Raw genomic sequence first — 20,998 nt, 5'->3', positions numbered from 1 at the left:
AGATCTATTATGGTGTTGCTGTGGCCTTGCTGTGTTCCAGTGCAGAGGTAAACAGCACTTTATTCAAAATTTTCATGCTATGAGGATTTTAAAACGCTGCTCTGGGAGTAATCGATCTCAATATGTAATCTGAGAGAGTCAGTAAATTTTGATGTGTTTCTCTGAGTTCTGCTGTTTCAAAGTAAATGTTGAAGTGAGCTTGTTATTCTGTGTTCTCTCCTGTGGGATATCACCTAACAGCTTTTGTTTCTTTTTAGAAGATTCAACAGTGAAAGAAAAACCTAGTGAGACAAACAAAGAGAAAAAAGCAACCAGACCAGTGAGGAAAGTGCAAAAACTGACACGGTTGTCAAGTTCAGACTCCAAACAAGGTGACTAGCTCTACTGTAGAGGGAAGACTGTCGCGTGTCCTTCAGCAATGAGTTTTGTCTCAAGAAATAAAGAAAAATTAAAGCATATTGCTTTCAAAGTCTTCTCAGATGTGCAACAATGCTGTTGTAGTATGTTTGTAGTCTGTACGCTGCACAGGGAGCGTGTATGTTTTTGTTGTTGGTTGGTTGGCAGCACGTGCTTCTTTTGGTTTATTTTAATTTTCTGCCTTTCCGCTTGCTGTGTGTGCCTTACAGAAACTGCTGAAGAGTGTGTGTTTCTTTGGGGAGCCAACACAGACAACAAGTAGCAGTAGCCCTGTTGTGGATCCTGCTTCTGTTTTGCTTGTGTTGAAGCTGGTTAGTGCCTGACCTACAGCTCGGTGAATAATGCTGAAAGGAGGAATGGGGATGATATTAAAATCAGTACCAGTGGGACTTGCCGAATTGCCCTCCTCTGCGAGGAGGCGCTGCAGTGAAAGCTCTTCTCTTGTGCGATTTCTCAGCGGGGAAGCGGAGAACAGGTTGTTCTTCTGGCACTTCTCTGGCTGTTGTTCTTCTGTGTCTTACGTCAAGTTGTTGCTGTGCTGCACCTTCAGTTCTGGCTTCACCCAGTCCTTTTTGTTCAGCTAGCGAAAGGATGTAAAAGCACATTCCCTGTCAAGTCTTACAAATCTTGATATTTATAAAGGAAAGTTTCTTTCTTTTACTAATTAAGTTTTTAAAAAAAAATTTTCACTGTTGTATGACATTTCCACTGTCTATTAAATAAAATTAAAGTATTCAGAGATGGTCAGGTGAGCAGGTGACTGTAGAGTAGTGCTTTATAGTAGAAAATGACATTAACTGCAGTTGAATTCTGTCAGCGCCTTAGTTTTCCAGTCACGTTATTCTTTGATACTGAGTAGCAAAAGAATTGGGAAGATTTCCGCATTTGCTTCATATTTGGTTTTAATTTTCATACACAGTAAGCAGTTATCACTGCAGTCACACTACAGGGTAATTTTTTTTCCCTTTAAACACATGCAAGGTTAATAATCTTTTGCACCTTTTAAGGTTTTATATTTCTCTTTACATAAAGTGACCCATAATCAGTAAACGCTTTGAAGAAGGCCTATTAAGAAGAAAAGCTGCCTTTAAAAAATTACTACAAAGAGTTTTTGAGGGTGAACATGCACTTCATGCTGTAAGTCGTGAAGCTGCGTGTAAATATTTTGCTGTGATAATGAATGGTAAAACTTAAAAGTAAGTGATAAGCATGGATTTGCTCCTTCCTATGCTGATCAATTCATACTTAAGGAACTATACTAAACTAACTTACATTTTTGTCACAGTTCCAAGTGAGGGAGGAGCACAGAGATTGCTGCAAGTTTTGGCAATGGTTATTCTCCATAGTGGATTAAATGTGAGGAGAATGATGGCCTAAAATGCCTAGAAGACAAGAACCAGCTCTAAGCGGCATATCCGTGATGGTCCGTCCTCCTCTAGTCATAGCAATAAGAAACTGCTTAACGAGCCAAGGCTATAAATAGCCACAGCTCATGTTCTGCTCCGTTAGCATGTTTTAGTTCAAACAGCTGACTTGAAATGGAAGACGAGACTTTACACTGCCTTTTTAAGCATACACACAAGTAATTGAGAACAGCGAGTTTGGCAAGAGAACCCCTTCGGCTGATAAGTCTCTTTCGAAGAGGCTTGTAGTGATGTGTTTCAAGTGACAGATTTATAAAATACTTATGTAATTTACAAAGCAAGCAGGGAGTACTGTTAGTAAATGAACGAATAGTGGGCCACGGTTCTGACCCAACAGGTTTTCTCCTGGTTTAGAATAATGAGAAGAAAAGAAAGGGGTGGGCTGGGATTGGGGACTGAGATTACCAAAACACCATTGGTCTGCTGTCCTGGATTTCGCTTTAAATTGCTTTGGTATCTTTGGTCTTCGAAGCCCTGTCAGGCCCAGAGTACAGGCCTTTTGTGTTTGGCTGTGTTGTGGTCATGCCGCAGGGTCTGGGTTTGTTTAGGCAGCGCTGTCGGAGGTAGAAACAAGAAACTGAACAGTTAGAAATCAACTGCGAATTGGGTACTCAAGTTAGGTACTTTTCTAGCAATAAAATACTGCTAAATGGTCTGAATTAGGCTATTAATACTTTTTTATACGATGCTTTTCTCCAAAGCTCTTTAATGTCTGATTAATAATAGTGGAAGTTAGTGAGATGAAAGGTGAGTTGAATAAACCTAGTATTTAATCTAACCAATATTAGGTAAAGATGCCACCATATACAGTTTTTGTCATTTAATTATATGTAGGGTGATAAAATAGTACTAATAACATTTTGATTGGGTTTCTGTCACCTGCAAGGTAGTCCCCTCTTGAATTAAGTATCAACTAATAGAGTTTATCTTAGCTATTTTCAGTCGTGGTACAGAAATCTTAGCTAGAGAACAGTGAGTTAGTATTGGCGTAGAAAAACCTACTGCTTGGTATTTTTTAACCTCCTCAGAAAACACCTGCCTCAACAATTAATGATCTGTAAAAATCTCTGAAGTTGTTTGTTTGGTTGGGTTTTTTTTTCTGGAGTATCAGCTAATATTCTTTTAATTTGAAGATTAATCTTTTTTTTTATCTCCCATCTTTATTTTTGTTCTTATTATTGCAACATTTTAGATCTTTTTATCTTTTTTTTTCTTATTCTCCTTATTTAAGTAGAGATGAACAACAACAACTCAGACCTCCAGAAATATTTCCCATCTCCCCCAGTAACGTTCGTTTGTGTTGGTTTAGACCCGTATAACCCATTTTTCTTTTTTAAATGAGTTTCTGTAGGGCTTTCATGTGCTCCAGTGTTTTGGATTTTTGCATTGTATTATGCGTAGGCATGAAGCGCTGATCGTTGTGTGATTCAGCTGGTGAGTGGTACATCACTGCTGTGACTGTTTGGTGTAACTGCAGCCGCACCACTTATGCAGAACTAAATGGTATAAAATGACTAACGGTTGCACTAAATGCTTCTTTTTGATACGTTGGAAAATCCAGCTAGTGCTTGACTTTTATTTATTACTTATTGTGCAGGTGGAAACTATGTAATAAGTGCATCCTCCTGGCGGGAGGGACAAAAGCTAGTCAAAAAAATACTGGGTCCAGCTCCCAGAATAGAACAGGACAGAAGGGCTGTATCTAGTGACAGAACAGGACGGGAGAGAGCTGCCAAGGCTGGTAAGTTGTGCTTTTATCACTGGACTTTTTTCATCATTCTTAATTTATTATATAACATCGCACATCTGGAGAATAAAGCAGACTTTTGAGATAGAATGTAAACAGTTTCTTATTAAAATAACTCCTATTTTTAACCTGGGATTCGAGGGGGGAGAATTTTGCTCTCATCCATGGTTGGGATGCTTAACCTCTCTTCCTGGGTGGATTATGAACTTTCCTTGGTGTCATGGGAAGCCTGCCCTGCCCATGCGACTTGATGGGCAGTACATGCATTTCCAGTGCTCAGGAGCTCTGGAAAAGATGGGAAGTAGGTTGCAACCAAAAATACGGATCACCTGCAATCTGTCTTTGCATCTTGAAGCTAGTGGAGAGAGGAATGGCTGGAGGTGGACCACAAGCCAGACGAATTTCCCAGATGTGCTGCATATGGTTGATATGTTTGATATGGTTGATAATCCCTGTTGTAAGATACTATTGGTCATCCCTGTTGTACAGGAATTGTGATTCTTACAGATACTATATAATGTCATCCGTGTGCATCATAAATCTTCATTGGTTCCTCCACCAGCCCTTTTCAGAATTTATCTAGAATCTCAGACTGGGCAATTAAGGGACGGTGGGAGCTGCTGTGCTTTTAATGCCTGTGAGGTGTGAGGCTGGTAAAAGTATAAAGGGTGTGAGCTCAGGCTAAGCAAAGGCTGCTATATTCAGACTACGACACTGAATGAAGCAAAAGCACATTTACAGTGAGATCTGCACTCCTCCATCATCCTCACTTTTGTTGCTGTTTCAGTGATGGCATGTAGTTCCCGAATTTGATTTTTACCTGAAATATTTGACAAGTCGTATTCTTTATCAGGTTGCATTGGAAGGACAGGTTCAGATTCTAGACTGGATGTTACCCGTAAAACCTCTTCAAGAAGTTCTGAAAGGGCAAGGAGTAAAGTACGGTCTCAGAATAACCTGAAGAAACTGGAAGCTGCTCTTACAGATGATAACCAAGAAGATCATACCTCTGTAAATAAGGACTTCCTGCCTGTGGAGATACGTGGAATTCTCGATGACTTGCAGTTGGATTCCATGAGTACAAAGCAAGAGAAAGATGTGGAAAAGCAGAATCAGAAATCTGTTTTGCCTACTCAAAATGCCAGGAGCCACAGTCCAACCAAAAGGAAACCGGACAAGATAGCTGCTAGTGAGGAACCTCAGGTAATCTCTAAGAAACGTCACTATGATACAGATGAGGTTCGTCAGTACATCATCAGGCAGCAAGAAGAGAGGAAGAAGAAGCAAAATGAAGAGAAGAAAGCACAAAAGGAGGCAACAGAACAGAAGAACAAAAGGCTGCAAGAGCTCTACAGAAAGCAGAAGGAGGCTTTTACTAAAGTGAAGAATGTGCCTCCCCCTGAACCTTCAGCAGCCAAACGGTTACAGGAAACCTATACTAAACTATTGCTGGAACGTACGTTTTTAGAAGAGCCACCTCAGCTGCCTACAGTGCAGGAAGCACAGGTATAGCTGATTCACTAACTTAATGTGTTGCAGTTGTTTGCAGGAGTAGGAGGTCATATGTTTAGGAAGGTCATGACTTGTTCTGGTCTGGCTACCAGTTAGGAGAAAGGATACAAAGAAAACTGTGTAACTTTTGCTTAAACATAGTGGTTTTGATCCAGAGCCTCCTTGCTAGTGGCTGCTTTTTGGCACAGCAAGGCCTACCAGAAAGGTGGATGGAAATAATCTTTCTGTTATAAATAGAGGCGTAATTCCAGATATTAGCTAATAGCAGCTATAAAGGTTGTCTCTTAATAAAACAGTAAACATCAGTCAAACTGTGAATGGAAGAGCTTTGTCTGAAGTTGCTTTCAGTTAGTGGACAAAATTCATCAGCAGTGAGTTAAAACGTTTGCTAATCAGAAACTGAATATGAAAGAAGATTAATGTATGGTAAAAGACTAATACCAGTTTGATTTGTTTGGCTCAACTAGTTTGGTATGTGAGCAAAGCTTTTTTTCCCAGTACGTTCTACTGAGGTGAAAATGTAAATGTCTTATGTTTTTAAGTCTTTGTGTAGTAGGAAAGATGTGATACTACACTGAGAATTGTAAGCCTTTTCAATTTTAATGAGGCAAGAGCTTCTAAACTCCTGCGGACTTTTGAAAATGCATTTTTCTGGTTGTCTTTGTTTCTAGCCCAGACCTGGTTATCAGCCATCTGGGGAATCCGACAAAGAAAACAAGGCTCAAGAGCGTCCTCCTAGTGCATCTTCAAGTAGTGACATGTCGCTTTCGGAACCACAGCAGCCGCTACTGAGGTGAGCCATTGGGGGCCTTTTGAGAGACAGGTGAAGACAGACTAGACTCTTACATTTGCATTCTAGCAAGAGTAATTGTCTTTATGGCAATTGTAATATTTTCTTGCAGTAAAGAGGAAGCTGATGCAGGAAAGCATATGAAAATTTTGGCTATGGGTATTTAGTGAGTCTGTAAAGAAATAGTGAAGGGTGGTTGCTGTTAATCTTTTGCTGACGTCAAGGTGATGCGCGTTTCATACTGGGAGTCTATATTTCCTCTGTCATTGCCATCAGGCAAGAGAAGCTGATCATATGAATACGTCTGTTTGATTTTTCGTATTTGATTTATTCAGTCTTTCCGTTTAATCTACTGTCTTGGATTCAGGCCTTTAGTTACTGTCTCTGAAGTACCAGAACCTTCTCCTTCTGCTTGAAACTAGCCTTTCCCTGTTTCCTTTCATGCTGCTTTCCCCATTTTTAATTGTTCAGGCTATTATCAAAGTTTTTCTTACTGTAAGTCAAGGTGCCTAAGCAAGCACATAAATATAAGGAACTAAAAACACGAAGTTTCTTGCATATCCTTAAGATCCCTGTTGTGCAAGTGTATGTTCATTTTTAATTACATGATGAATGTCTGCTTCTTAAATATATACTTGCTTCATTACCTGTATCTTAACTTGGTTAAATCCACTCTGACTTTATAAATTCAATGAGATCTGTTTCCTTTCTGGAAGAGTTCAAGGAAGCACTAGGAATGCTGTGTAGTGCTGCGTACAGAATAGGCTGCTAAACCATATGGTAGTAAATATTGTTAGTGTAACATTGTAAGGAAGGATTTTAAGTACTAATAGTAGGGGAGAGATGAGACATAAGGGGCTGTACAAGTTATTTGGAGAGCCTCAAAGTAAGCAGAGAAGCATTTTTTTGTGAGGGACTTTCCAGGTTTCCTAGTATTCAGAATATGCGCAAGTGATGTTAGCGAAGGAAGGTCCCTACAGAGCTCCTGTCAAGCAAATGGGAACTATCTGGAAATAAAGAAAACGTCTTGCAGAACTTCAAACATCCTTGTATTTCCAGTCCTCCTTTTCTCTAAGTGTTCTTCATGCCTACCCAAAGTGACAGCTCCAGTGAAAAGTGGGCTGGGTTCACCTGGAGGGGAGAAGGCTGGGGCTAAGAAATTCCAAGAAGGAAGAGAGAAGGAAAAAAAAAAAAATTTTCCTCCCTTTTGAAGTCAGGAAACTTTTGTAAAAGACTTGCTGCTGCAAACAGTCAGCTTGTTACAACTCTAAAACACACAGTACACCATAAATGGCATTTCAAATTTGTAAGGTGTTTGTTTTTCATTTAAATAACATTCTGTAACTGTTTACTATCCCATTCCCTGCCCCTCTGTCTCCACTGAAGAATATTTCTTCCTGAAAAATAAATTTGTGGCAATGATACTTTCATGTAAAACAACCATACTTGTATAAGTCATCAACTTAAGTGTTGACTTTTCATTTCAGGAGTGATTTGATGGAGCCTCCATGGGTACAGCCAGACAGGTTGAGCCCAAGAGTCCAGCTCTCTCACCCGCAAGCTCTCATGGGCCCAAGTGGAGGCCCTTGCTCCCAACACTGGAGTCTGGAGCAGATGGACCTTCTGTCAAAGGAGTGTGATGCAATGTTGGCAGGCAGGAGGGGCCATCCTGCCCCCGTGGGATCGCTGGCCTTAATGCCTCAGCCATACCTGAATTCACCCACCGCACAGCAAAATCTCTTAGTAAAACCTACTGCTAACCAATATAAGAGCAAATTAGATAGGATTGAAGCTTTGAAAGCTACAGCTGCTTCCCTTTCTAGCAGGATTGAAAGTGAAGCCAAAAAGTTGGCCGGGGCTGGCATCAATTATGGTACCATGTGGAACTCAAACTACGAATTTATGCAAGAAAACCAGGATGATGGGCGGTGGGCAAAGGCTGTGAGTCCTCCTGTGAGAGAGGAAAATGAAGATGCTTTTTCGGCCAGAATCCAAAAAATGTTGGGTACCTGTGTGTCTCATACAGCCTTTGATGACAACCTTCCTGGGGTAGGCAACCTTAGTGAATTTAAAAAGCTCCCTGAGACTATCAGACCTCATACTGCTGCAGTCAGCCTTGGAATGAGATCCCCTGCTGCTAACAGGCATGAGGGGATACTAGGACATTTATCTAAGAGACAGACTGACTCCCCAGGGCGCGAAAACCAGGCTTACGCTCCAAACAAAGCTGTGATTCCTCATGAGTCCAGCATTGACTCCATCAGCGAAGGGCCTCTCCTGAGTGACGGAAACCTCTCTGAAGAGGAAGGAGGCCACCACAGACAGTTGCCACTGAAGATGCTGGAGACGTTAAAGGAGAAGGATTTCTGCATTCGGGAGAGAAATGCTTTTGAGCCCATAAAGGAGTTTCAGAAAGAAGCTGAGAAGTATTTACCACTTTTCACTCAGGCAAGTGGTGCACACAGCAAAGGGCCATGGGAGGAACTGGCAAAGGGAAGTCCCCACAGTGTCATCAACATCTTTGCGAAAAGTTACCAATTTCATGGAAAAGGTAAAAATGTAAAAAATTTCTTGAAGCTCTTGTGAATGACTCTTTTCCCAGTCTTACTGCTCTTTATGCTTTATACTTCACAGATAAGGAAATGTGCTTTTAGCTGTCTCAAACGTGAATATCTGTAAGGCTTTCTCACTTTCCTTTTGTGTGATAAATGATTTGCTCTGCCTTCTTTTGCCTTCTTGTCTAAGGAAAAAAAAGAAGGGGGAAAAAAAACCCCACACTTTTGGGCTGGAGAAGATTATTTTGTGTTAGATTGTTTTGTATTTCTAGATCAGTAACTAATTCCTATGCTGGGTTTCATGTATTAAGAACATCCATAATTACAGAATTGTGAATATAAAGCTTACATTTATCGAATCCAAAATTGCATACTAAATGTAAATTGCCCAGAGTGCTTTTGGCAATGATTCTCTCCACCATGGAGAACAGACCCTCTGGATTGGAATGTGCATCTTCCTACTATATATGCACTCCAGATCATCTGTAATAACACATCATTCCTGTTTCAATTAAGGCAGAAAGATGAATTTCATGCTTTATGCAGCACTTGCTTCATGGCATAAACATGAGTGCTTGCATGTATCCTGAGTTCTTCCTACACAAGAATAAGACAGCTTTACTATATTATTAGAAACATGTAACTTCAGTGCATGAGTGATGTGGACTTCCCTTTGTATCTTTACTCATATGAGTTATTCGATAACGTCTCAAAGTAGTGCAACAATTAAAACTCTGGTAACGGTATTTGATTTTGAGAAAGGTAGGTTCTGGTGTATCAGTAGGAAAAGTCTCTTGCTTAAACAAGCCCATTTCAAGTGTCAGTGTCTTAGGACATGCATTACAAGTGACTCCTGCAGGATGCTTCATTTGATTTTCATTTTTCGTACAAATTTATTCTTCATTTTATGAGTATTGTTGCTCTTGCCTTGAGTTCCTCGTTTTGAGGAGGAGTGTTTTCTGAGTAGTTGATTTTTAACTCGTGGGTTTTCGTGATTCTTTTTCCCTTCATTTTATTTCCCTTCATCTTTAAAGGTGATTGCATTTACATTTTCTGCAGATGGCTCTACTCTCAAGCACTGTACTCTTCAAGAATGTTTTAGCTGGAGTGTGTTAATGAAGTAGAGTATCCAATAATTAACAAAAACGGGAAGACTGTGCTTGTTATGTCATGTTAAAACTGATGTGGGATGGCTGTATTTTTGTTTTCCTGATGGTTTTCTGTTTGAAAGGAAGTTTTTGTAACTGGTGGTTGGGAGCATTTTAATTCCTGCAGCTTTATTAGCTGTCTGATCCACATTTGCATTTGGTATCATTTTTGTCTTTTCCCTTCTTTGTCTGCACTTTAGTGTTTGATGAGAGGTCGAATGGAGGGTCTACCCTTCTGCGCCCTTTACTCCCTGCCACGAGCCCTCCAGAGAGCGTGGTTTCTTATGAAGATGATTTTGCCTCGTCGCAGGGAAGTGGCACTTTAACAGACAAAAAAATTGCACGTGACCTCAGGTAACTGTGTGTGTTAGACTTCTTGTAAAAATCAAAATGCAGAATTTGACAGAAAAGTTAATGCAAAATTTGTTTCATACTAAGGTGGATATCTTTTCTGTTATGCTGTATTGTAATACCAGTCAAAGTGATGAGGTGTTTCCCTAGGACCTTGCATTTAATAGAACAACCGGTATGGTTAAGAAATAAAGATTAGAGTCACGTATTCCTGTTCTCTGTCTAATATTTGTTCTTATTTAGTCTGGCCAGTAGCTTTAGGCAAGGTTCTCAGCCTTTGTAGTCAGGCGAAAATTAGTTTTCCAACTTGTGTGGCTGCTGTAATGCTCAATTGGTTAGTCTTTGTAATTTAGAAAAAATAAAATATATTTGAAAGTGTTAAAATGCCTTCAGTACTTCAAAATTTTGTAAAAAGCCTATCTATAATTGCTTTCAGTGCAGATTCAGTAATGCTTAGTAATGGATACATAAATTGTCTGTAAGAACTTTTAAAACCTTTTGTTCAGACTAAAATTTGAAGACTATAAATCCTAGACTCTCCATGTTACTACTGAATTCATGTAGTTTCCTGAATTTCCTAAGTCCCCTTTCTTGTAATGAGATATATTTACATCTTTTGGGCACCTTAGGGAAGGTCACAAGTACTTTGTTTATATTAGTGGTACTTCACCTCAGAAGAAAGGAAGGTAAAAGGCACACTGAAAATGTTAGGTGCAAAAAAATGCTCTCTTTCTGATTGGACTTCTTGATAGGTCTTATGTTGGTATTATTTAGTATATGATGCATTACCCCCTTATTTACAAATCTTTTGTAATCCTTTCTTGAAAATCACTCATATTTCTATTAATTTATTGATGATATCTGTGTGCCCAGAGATTATCTAAAATGCGGTGATATTTGGAGTCATTCTTATGTTGTTCAAGCTTGTAGTCAAATAGCTCTTCAGAGCTAGCATTGGAAAGGTTGGTTGTTACCCATCTTCTACTGCTTCTTATTGTCGGAAGTATGTTTCAATATGTTCAATATCATGTCAAACTTCCCACTGTTCTAGCTGTCATAGTTTTTAATCTCAAAATCAGTGCTTTTCAAGATGGGCTAATTAGTGCAGTTTTAGCCATCTGTCTTAAATTTAAAGCGTGGTGGATTTCTTGTGCACAGTGTAATGCAGAAGTTGGAAGTCCTTCGTTAATCACTGTCAATGTGCTCCTTTTTAGTGTTGCTGGCAGCAGTAATTCGAGCATTCAGGAAGAAGTTCCTAGCAGGAAGTCTCCCCATGAACCTCGGTCTGTAGAGCTTACTTCTCAGCATTCATCTGGACCACGGTCTGCAGCATCTTCTCGCTCATCTGCTTCCTCTAAAAAGAGAGGCAAAAAGGAACGTGAGTGCAGTACTTGACTGTAGGGTGTTTGTTTGAAAGGAGTTTTTAGGGTTTTCTTGTTATGAAAATTGCGGTCTTTCTACATACCTAGAAACTGTAATCTAATACTGATAGGAGGATTTATGTATTCCTCCAATGATCCCTTCCTAAATTCTTTTTGATTCTGATTTTTCTCTGGCCTTAAAATGCAGTCATCTGAAATTAAATAGGCAAGAGGTTATTGGCAGTATTGAAAATGTTTCCTTTCCTAAACCAGCCTTTTAACAAATTAGTTAATTTTAATCTTGTGGGGGAACTATCCTCAGAATCTGTACTGAGGAAACTCCAATAGGCTGCTGAGAAATCTGAGTAATGGCCACATTTATGAAGGCGACAGTAAATTTGCTTTGTATATGCTTCATGTTTGGATCACAGACAGTTTTCAATAGTGTACAAATTAATGAATACACTTCTTCCTACAGTAACTTGTACATGACAAAAACGTGAAGAAAACTTGATATTTGGTACGCTCTTACTATATAACCAATAGAATACATAAGGAAAAGCTATTTTTGAAGTCAATGAAAGGATGAGAAAAATAAGATTGGATATTCCAGATTATCTCTCCTTATTTTTTTCAAAATTCTTCATCTTACCCAAAGAAAGCTAGGTTTTATTCTAATTATCAGTATCAAAGAGTCAAATGCTTGTTTTCTTTAGATAGCGTGCTGAAATGAAAGCTGAGTTGACAGCTGTGTTGACAGTGGACACAATATGCAGAAAAGAACTTGATCTCCTGTAGAAAGCTGCCAAATTGACATTTCTCGCTTGTTGAATTTATAGGCATCTAACTGAAAGGCATCTTTAGGTGGGGAAGAAGGTTCTCAATTATTTGTTTTGGGGCTCCTGATGGCTAAGATATTCATACTTAGAATACCAAATGTAAACTTTTTGCAATGTTGTTGCTTCTTAGGGTTGGACTCCTCTTTCAGTGGAAGTTCTCACCACTTTCCTGTGGAAGAAGATAAAATGCCATCTGAATTAGAATGGGGATCCCAACAGACAAAGAAGTCCTTATCAAGTAGCAGAATTTCTAGTAAAGATCATGAGCAGAACCTAGATACAGACAGCACGTTAGAAAACTTGTCTGGACACTCCCTAATGAGGTAACATGAACCTTATAGGACTGTATGCTAATATAACCAAGGTTGGTAGTTTTACAGCGTGTTATCAAAAATGGTTGTGTCTTTGGATATGCAAAAGGAAAATAACAGAAATAATCAAATGTTAGTAAGATGGGCATGCAGAAAATGTTTTTACCCCTGTATTTTAAATATGAAAGCCCAAAGTAGATGGCTGTAGTAAGAGAAAAAACAAAACAGTGATTCCTCCCCAAATGAGCCCTCTGGTTTTGTAAGGATAACTGCCCAATACAGGTCTCCTGTCAGGTTCAGTACCTGAAGCATTGAAATACATTTTTCGTTTTCCACTTCTACAATTGGTATGTAAGAAGGGAGCGGGGGGGGCGCGGGGGGAATAGCTAGTCAGCCTGTGCACTCATCTTGCTCCTTCCAGTAGGATCCACAGACACTTTTGGCTAGACTTGTGTTCAGCTAATACTCATAACCCTGTCCAGCTCTGTGGGTTGATGCTTTTTTAGAGATGAACTGATTCTCAGAAAAGAGTGTAGAAAAAGAGGAAAAAATACTAGTTTTCTGTTGCATCCTCTGCATGTCTGGCTATGAATGTAGTTTTTCTTCTAATTGTGCAATGAAGATGGTTATGAAATATCCACCTTAGTTTTCATTGCGCTTTTTTCTAAAAAGCAACAAATAATACGAATGGTCCATCGCTCATTCTGTGTCAGTGTAGAGCAGTTCTAAGGTATTGACTTATATTGGTGACTTTCACTGATATCCAGTACTGGGTTTGAAAGGTCCTGCGACTTGCGAAGGTGTGCCAAGTAAAGCATGACGTCTTCCTAAGGGGGTTAAGCAGCCTCTTTGGCTTAATAAAATTGGAATAGTAAATTTAAAAGTGTCTGCATCACTTCCTGTACGCTTGCAAAGCAGTGTCTTCAACAGTCACTTAAGAAGAAATGTTTCTGTAGTATTTTACTGTTTAAGTCAAGTTTTGGCCTTCAAGCATTTCATTGCATTTTGATGGAAGGGATTGAGACTGGCAGTGGTTTATCACATGCAGTTGCATCCATATATTGGTAGTAAACTGTTTGCTTTTTAAAAATACTGTTCATCGTATTCTGATATCAAAATACTGCCCTAATTCCCTGTGAGGGAAACAAAGCTCTTCACTCAGACTTTCAAAACAGATGCGTTTTGACACATGCAGGTGATTGCACCCTGCAACACCAGGTTCCTAACAGGAGGCATTGAAACTGCTTGTCTGGCTGTGTGGAATACATGGATACTATGTTAATTTTTTATTTTTTTGTGTGCACGTGTGCTAGCTAAGTTTAATACTTGAGGGATAAGTAGGGTGCTCTAGAAACTTAAACTGGGATGTAGGTACAAAACTCATTTCGTGAAGCCATTCCTAAAGGCAGACTGAGCCTGTGCAAACCATAAAAGACTGTGCCTTTTGCGTGGTTCTGTTTGGTGTATATAAACAGAAGAACTAGGTTATTGCTTTATTGTCTTCTCAAGTGGCTGGACATAGGAGAATATTGACTCCTTTCTTTTTTTGTTTCACTATCAGTTTCTCAGACAAGGGAAGATCCCAGAAGACGCCAACTTCTTCCCCGTCTGGTTCCCAAAAAATGTTGCAGTTTGATTCTGTAGGCAATACAGCAGAACGAGTCAAGTCACCTGCTGGCTCTTCTGGAAGTACAGCATCAGGGCTGAAGGCTAACGTAGCCTTCCCTGACCTGAGTCTGGGAACTAGCAGGTCTGTAGCAGGAGCAGCCTCAGCAAGCGGTGAGTTGTTCTGGTAAAACCATACTTATCCCAGAGCAGTTTCGGGGGGTTTTTTTATTTATTTTTTGATGCAGGGCACTAAAGTCTATGGAGGCTGACTAGTAAATCTTGCCCTGCAGGATGTATGCGCTTCTCCCCTGCTGGTCTTCAGCATCGTTTATCAGCAGAATTGAACTACCTTAATGCTATTGAGGAGTCTGTGCGACAGCTTTCAGATGTGGAGCGAGTACGAGGCATATCATTTGCCCAGCAAGAGAGCGTTTCTTTGGCTCAGATTCTAAAGGTAATGGAAAAATACTTCCCTGTGTTGACCTTCTCTTTTTTATTTATTTATTTTGCAAGAAAATTAATCAAATTAGGACAAATTGTGCTTTTGTTAGCGATGCGGAGAAATCGTAATGGACGTGATGGAGGATCTCTGATAATGTTCAATTTTTAGGATTACTGTCTATTACCTTCCTTATTTTAAACTGACAGTAAGGAACTGGTGACTCTAGAATATGTATCACTAATATACCATTAGCTGGAATCAGTACTTTCATCGTGTATTTCTGTAAAATAAAAACTTGATTATTTCCTGGGTTTGATGTTGAGTCCCAGTGCTATGCAGTGTAGTCATTCAGACTGAATCATTTGTCTTATTCAATGAAAAGGATATTTTGGGTTGAAATTTCCGTATGGTGACAAGATTTCTTGTTCTAGTTTGTTGAATTAATTGGTCTCCTAAGTCCTCTTTCTTTCTACACTGTGGTGTCTACATAAAAAGGGAGGGGGTCAGTCAGTAGGCTGAAAATTTCACTTTAGCAGAAAGAGGCACCACTAATAGAGTAGATCTAGATCTTTTGAAGGTAGTGGCTAAGGGAAAAAAGGTCTTTACATTTAACTTGCATGATTCAAACTTGTTTTCCTGATCTGTAGGCACAGCAGCAGCGCCATGAACGGGATTTGGCCCTTTTGAAAATCAAGGCCGAACAAGAAGCTTTAGAAAGTCAGAGACAACTGGACGAGGCAAGGCAGAAGGCAGCTCAGGTAATGCTGCCCTTCAAAAAATGTGGAGTGTGTAAGAGGCAAAATGCTGTAAGTAAATCCGTGCCTATGAGCATTCTTAATTTGAAGCTGTGAATGTGTGGAAGTGGTGAAGGGGTTTAATATACTGAAAAAAAGCTCTTCTCTTAAGGGCCAATTTCAAACTTTCCCCCCCCAGATTTTGAGACAGAAAACTGAAGTTATTATAGCCAGAAAATTTTGAAGAGCTGAACTGGCTGTGTTTTCTGCATAGGTCCATGCAGAGTCACTGCAGCATCTGGTCCAGTCACGGCAGGAGGCTGTACAAGAGACCACGTGCAAAGCTGCAGCCAAACAGGCGGAAACTGCGCTTCTCGCTACAGATGCAGCTCACCAGATCCGGGAGGTAAGGTCCTGAGAGAAAGGAAAAAGCTGTTCTGATTTCACTGTTATTTTGAATATTTTTTTGCCTCTTGGTTGTTCGCTGTTCAGTGTCATTCTCGGTGCAACTTCTTACCTTCATAATGTGACAAAAGATAGGACTTTAGAGGAGCTTTTCTGGCATCCTTACGTAGAAGTCAGTCAGCAGCCTTAAATCCCTGTTCACTGTTCTTATGATCTTCCAGTTAATGAACTGTTCAGAAGTTTGCTCTTGCAGGAGAGATTGATGATAGTGAACACATCTTCTTTAATTTGTAAGAGTTGCACTCCATCAGGGATCAATCCTGTATCTGTTTCATATGCAAATTAAATTAGAAAAGCAGGGAAACTGCAATCTTGATTACTTTTGAAGGTAGGAGACCAACAAATAAATAAAAAAAAAGAGTGGGGAGGATCTTCAGCAGAGCTTTTACCTTGGTTCAGAGTTTGAAGGTTTCTTTTTTTTGAGTGTCTTCATTCTTGTGGTGTACAAAATATTTATTAGTTTTCAATTTTATAGATCAGTTTATCAGTTTTTGTATTTGTTTCTAACATGTAGCAGCTGCTTCACACATAGGTAAGAAACACAGTAACCAAAAAATGCTTTTGCTTCTTCATAGTTTAGCAATCGCAATAACTGTGGATTAATGTTATGGGATGGAGTGCAGAAGGCTGATGGAAATGAACATTAACTGTTTCTTCGCAGCTTAAGCACGTGCTGGTGCTCATACTTGTGTTTATGATAGGTAATGGGACTGCAGAATAATACTGATCTACTCGTTCTGGGCTTTGCCAAATATGTGAATATTTTTGAATAGACAAGAATGAGTTACATTAAAGGAGCAGAAAAGGTCAGGCATCTGAGATACATGCAGGGGCTGTTGATAGCAGGTAGCGAGGTCGTCTTTTGTAGAGCTGAAGTGGCTGGAAACCAATTAAGAAACGAGGTAAGAAGAAACAGCGACAGCTTTTATTTGGTGTAAGATTTTAACCTCTTGTCTTGCTTTAATTTTGAAATCCAAGAGTAAGAGGTGCTAGTGGAGAGGTTGATGGGGATCACCTGCTCGGCGATGATGGGCTAGCAGAGTAGCTTTTCCGTCTGTGTTCACAGTGACTCCTGATATTCAGTTGAATAACCATTTATTTTAACGGCAATGGAAATGCTGATCACCAATGTGCTGGGATATTTTTGGATGCACACTGTAATTTCCAATGTATAAAGGAATGGAGTTAATTTTCTGCATTGCTTTCAATTAGAAGTTTATCTTATGCAAAAGAGATAATATAGCATGCTACTACATAAGTTTTTTTGCTTAGACTTGACTGTGATACTAATGAAGGATAAAAAAGGGGTGATGTATACCAACAATCCAATTTTTAAAAAATCATTCACTTGTTTTTATTAAATTTTATGTGTTATAATTACTTTATACACTAATTGATGAATTAATGGAGAAACTCAGTATGTTTATTGGAAGTTATTGAAATACAGCTTATTCCTACCTTCAAAACCCACCAGAGTTCCTTGCTCTGTGAGAAGCAGAGCTTTGAACAAGAAGAAAAATATTAAATTCTAAAGCTTCTAAAAATCAGTGTTCTCTGCTGTGATTCCTGAAGAAGTTCTTATTTCTAGTCAGGTACACAGTGACTACCATACATTAAAAAGGAGAAATTTCTGGCTGTTTGTTGATTAATGCTGCCAATTTTAGACCTGGCAGTTTGCATGATATTGGAATTTAAACCTGTTGCTTCCTTTGGAATGGAAATAATATTTCTTGTTCTTTGGTCAGGATGCACTCAAGTGAAAAAGAGGACATTATTTCTGTTATTTGTTGGGTTTTTTGTTTTTTTGTGTTTTTTTTTTTTTTTTTTTAATTAATTGTAATGGTAAGTCCGGAATGTTTTATTATGTGGGGATGATTCTCTTGATCAGAGTTTGGTTAACTTGATTAGAACGATACAGTAAGTAGTATCTTGCATGTCTGCAGTTTCGTATCAATAACTCCACTGTGAATAAATTAAGGAGTATGTATTTACAAAGCAATATGCACCTCCTACAACCAAAACTGACATGTACGTAATTACAAACCATTGCAAAACGATGTCTTACACATTTGTCGTATAAATCAGTAAATTGCCTGCGAGGATGACTATTTTCTCTTTCAAAATCATTTTGTTGCTGATAAGCACATTGTATTCCTTTGTTTTTTGTTGTACTCAGATGACAGAGTTAGCACGAGCACAGATCTCGGATACTGTCAGCGCCCCAGCTGCTCCAGTCACCACCTTGTTTGACCACCAGCGGCAGCATCATTCAGAGTTCATGAAACAACTGAGAGCCCGAACTGATACAAACAGGTTTTGCCTCATGTTTCACATCTAAAGAAGGGGGAAGTAGAATTTGTTAGGTTTTACTTCACCTATTCTTGAAGAAAATTTTAAGATGTCATAATGAGTGAGCATTTAAGAAGAAGACTTTAGATTCCATTTTTATGCCCTTAATAGCGTACGCCAAAGGTGACATTAACTGGTTCTCTGAAGCTCTGTATTAATAGAAAAAGACGCTCTAAACATTTTGTAGGATGATACAACTAGTCTGAGCCTTAAGTGATCTCTTCAGAAATTTTAGCTGTTACTGCTTCTAGTAAACTGATGAAAGCTTGTGCAAACTGTATTATTGTTATTGTTTAAGACAATGCAGATTTACTCAAAACTCTTCCCTTTCTCAGGAAATGTGAGTCTGGTGCCATATCGCAAGGTAAAGAGGAGAGAGGTGACTCAAAACAGACATACTCACCAATGTTTGATAGTTATTCAGAGTCCTCAAGATCAAAGGTTCATGATCAGAGGTAAGAAGAGTTTAGATTACACAGGGGGTTTTTTGCTATAAATAAGAACTGAAGTACAACAGAATATAAAGATAATTCCTTCGATGTATGTTTTAAAAAGAGGTAGTCAGTATTAAACTTTCAACGAGTAACCCTGTCTTATATTCATGAGCTTGAAGGTTTACATGCCTACCAGAATTTGCTTTGTCTTTAACTAAAAATCCTACTACGTTGTGGTCCGCAGTGTAATAGTATGTTGTGTGTTAATATCTTTGGTTTTGAATTTGCTGTATTTGTCCTAATTGGACACTTTTTTCTCTTTTGTAACTTAAGAATAATTGAGTTCCACATCTGCTTTCTCATTAGCAAGAGTCTAGCAAGCAGGTGAAGGGAAATTGTTATTCCCCCTGCTTAGCTCTTGTGAGACTGTATCTGGAACGCAGTGTCCAGTTTTGGGCTCTTTGGTAAAGAGAAGATGTTAACGTACTGACACGTCTAGTGGTCAGCCACCAAGACGATTAGGAGACAGGTTTACATGATGTAAAAGAGAGGCTGAAGAGGTGTTCAGAACTTGGATGTGGCCTTGACTTTGGTTGGATGAAACACCTTCAGAAATTGTTGAGCTGAGATTATTCTGATTTCTGTGCTGTGGCCTACCTGCATACTTCTATCGCATCACCTTTGTAACCTAAAAGTCACTTTAAGTCTCTGTTTATCTGAGTCTTTTTCCTTGTCCTAAACATTTGTGTTTTGTGCCTTTCTCGTTTTGCTCTGTGTTGTTTTGAAATGGACTAGAACATAGACTGGAACATATATTCTGAAAATACAGTGCAGAGACCTGTAGAAGTGCCTACTCTGTAACGTGCATTATTTTCTATTCTGTTCTCTGTGCATCTGGCCATTTTGTTCAGGTTTTTGTATTCGCTGCTGTTTTGCACTGGCTTGAGATTTTACATGAAGTGCCTGGAATGCTGCTTGCCTGAGGTTTTGAATCATTTCTGGTGTTACTTTTTCAGTATCTTGCCTGTGTTTAATACTGCATTTTAGTTTTTTGTTTCCTGTTTGCTTACCTGATCTAGTTAGGTCCCATGAAGTTTCTCACAGCCCTTCTCTGATCTTGACCGTCTGGAATGATTTTGTCCTCTGTAGTTCTTCTAATTTAAAACAGTATTGCTATTTCATTTAAAATCATCCATTTAAAAATTGTAAGGAGAGATGTTTGCAGTGGTTTATCATCAGTACTCATTCCCAGGTGGAGGGTATGTATACCTACAAACAACTTGCATTTTAAGGTAGAATAAAAATAACAAGTTCTGCTGTCAGTCAGCAGCTTGATGAGGCTTGGAATTTTAAGGTAGCCAAGCTGCATTTTAAAAACAAAACCAAAGCCTCTGCATGTAGGTTATTGCTGGGATGTTAATCATGGCATTTAGAGTAGTAATGCAATATAAAGATTTTGAAATGTGCAAAGTAATTTTAAAAAAAAATTATCTCTTGATAACACAGTAGTACCAGCAGCCGCCAAGAGAGTCCTTCAGTTCCATCTTCTAAGGAGAATGAGAAAAAGCTTTCCCGTCGTGAAAAGATAACTAGCAGTATCGAAGAGCAGGCTCATACTGGTGTGGATGATTCCTTGCCGAGTGATAGTATTTTATCACTGCCAGATGAAAAAGGTTAGCTGTTTTGTTTGTATGTGATGAATCTGAAGGTAAGGGGGGAGGGAGGTGCTGTTTCAGAATTAGTTTCTGAAATAAATGAGGGAGTATGTGTGAAGGAAGCTGAGCCCCAGGTGAATTGGTAGCTTCTGAAGAGGTAATAGAGGATGGGACCCTTTGAAATTCTACACATCAGTGTGATGGAGCCTGTGGGCCGTTCTACTTTCTGCTGTGCTAGCTGGAGCCAAATGTTCACTTGCTGAATATGCAGGCTGAATGCCAAATGTTTTAGCAGCCCCAGAATTGTGGTTATACCTGTGTATGGAAGTCTGTTACGTCTTTTGAAGCCAGACAACAGTTTTTCATGATGCCCTCTATCTCAAGGTCACTCTTCTAAACATCCATTTTTATGCATTAAAGTAGTTATCTCCCTTTCTTTCCTGCTCCTCCCCCCCCCCCCCCCATTTTACTGAGATGAGACAGAGTAAAACTGCATTCATGGTACATACCTGAGCGTAAAACCACTTCCCTGATTTCTCCCTCAGATTCCGCTTCTGTTGCAACAGAGTATTCCCTGAAATTTGATGAGTCCATGACAGAGGATGAAATTGAGGAAAAGTCTTTTCGGTCTTTGCTGCCCTCTGAGAGTCATCGCAGAAATAATTTGGAGAAGAAACGGGGTAATCGTGATGATTCTGATGAGGAAGTCTCCCCAGAAAAAACAGCTCTGTCCTCTATCAAGGTAGGTCAAGCAACTGTAGTTCAGGTAAATTAATTGAACTAAAATGGTTGAGCTCATGAGGTTCAAATGAGCTATTCTTAGTTGTGTTTGCAAACTTTAGGGTTCTTTTCCTCA

General features: G+C 39.2%; 1 protein-coding gene across 7 annotated transcripts in view; it reads left to right on the top strand.

Moving 5' to 3' along the window:
- CEP350 (centrosomal protein 350) overlaps positions 1-20,998 on the top strand; it is an 80,742-nt gene that overhangs the window by 24,955 nt on the left and 34,789 nt on the right. For 4 of the 7 annotated variants that reach the window (XM_063344707.1, XM_063344706.1, XM_063344705.1 and 1 more), the window contains 16 exons: positions 258-371; positions 3,439-3,582; positions 4,442-5,094; positions 5,772-5,893; positions 7,378-8,441; positions 9,794-9,947; positions 11,159-11,322; positions 12,275-12,467; positions 14,017-14,234; positions 14,354-14,517; positions 15,153-15,311; positions 15,514-15,645; positions 17,881-18,017; positions 18,389-18,508; positions 19,994-20,160; positions 20,688-20,884. In XM_063344707.1, the coding sequence (XP_063200777.1) occupies positions 258-371; positions 3,439-3,582; positions 4,442-5,094; positions 5,772-5,893; positions 7,378-8,441; positions 9,794-9,947; positions 11,159-11,322; positions 12,275-12,467; positions 14,017-14,234; positions 14,354-14,517; positions 15,153-15,311; positions 15,514-15,645; positions 17,881-18,017; positions 18,389-18,508; positions 19,994-20,160; positions 20,688-20,884 (3,902 nt within the window). The remainder of the gene's footprint in view (positions 1-257; positions 372-3,438; positions 3,583-4,441; positions 5,095-5,771; positions 5,894-7,377; positions 8,442-9,793; positions 9,948-11,158; positions 11,323-12,274; positions 12,468-14,016; positions 14,235-14,353; positions 14,518-15,152; positions 15,312-15,513; positions 15,646-17,880; positions 18,018-18,388; positions 18,509-19,993; positions 20,161-20,687; positions 20,885-20,998) is intronic. The other 3 variants (XM_063344710.1, XM_063344711.1, XM_063344708.1) reach the window with 1 other exon arrangement.

The sequence above is a fragment of the Chroicocephalus ridibundus genome, chromosome 8 (assembly GCF_963924245.1).
Source record: "Chroicocephalus ridibundus chromosome 8, bChrRid1.1, whole genome shotgun sequence".
In the NCBI taxonomy this organism is placed as follows: domain Eukaryota; kingdom Metazoa; phylum Chordata; class Aves; order Charadriiformes; family Laridae; genus Chroicocephalus; species Chroicocephalus ridibundus.
This window is presented reverse-complemented; position numbering and strand designations above follow the sequence as displayed.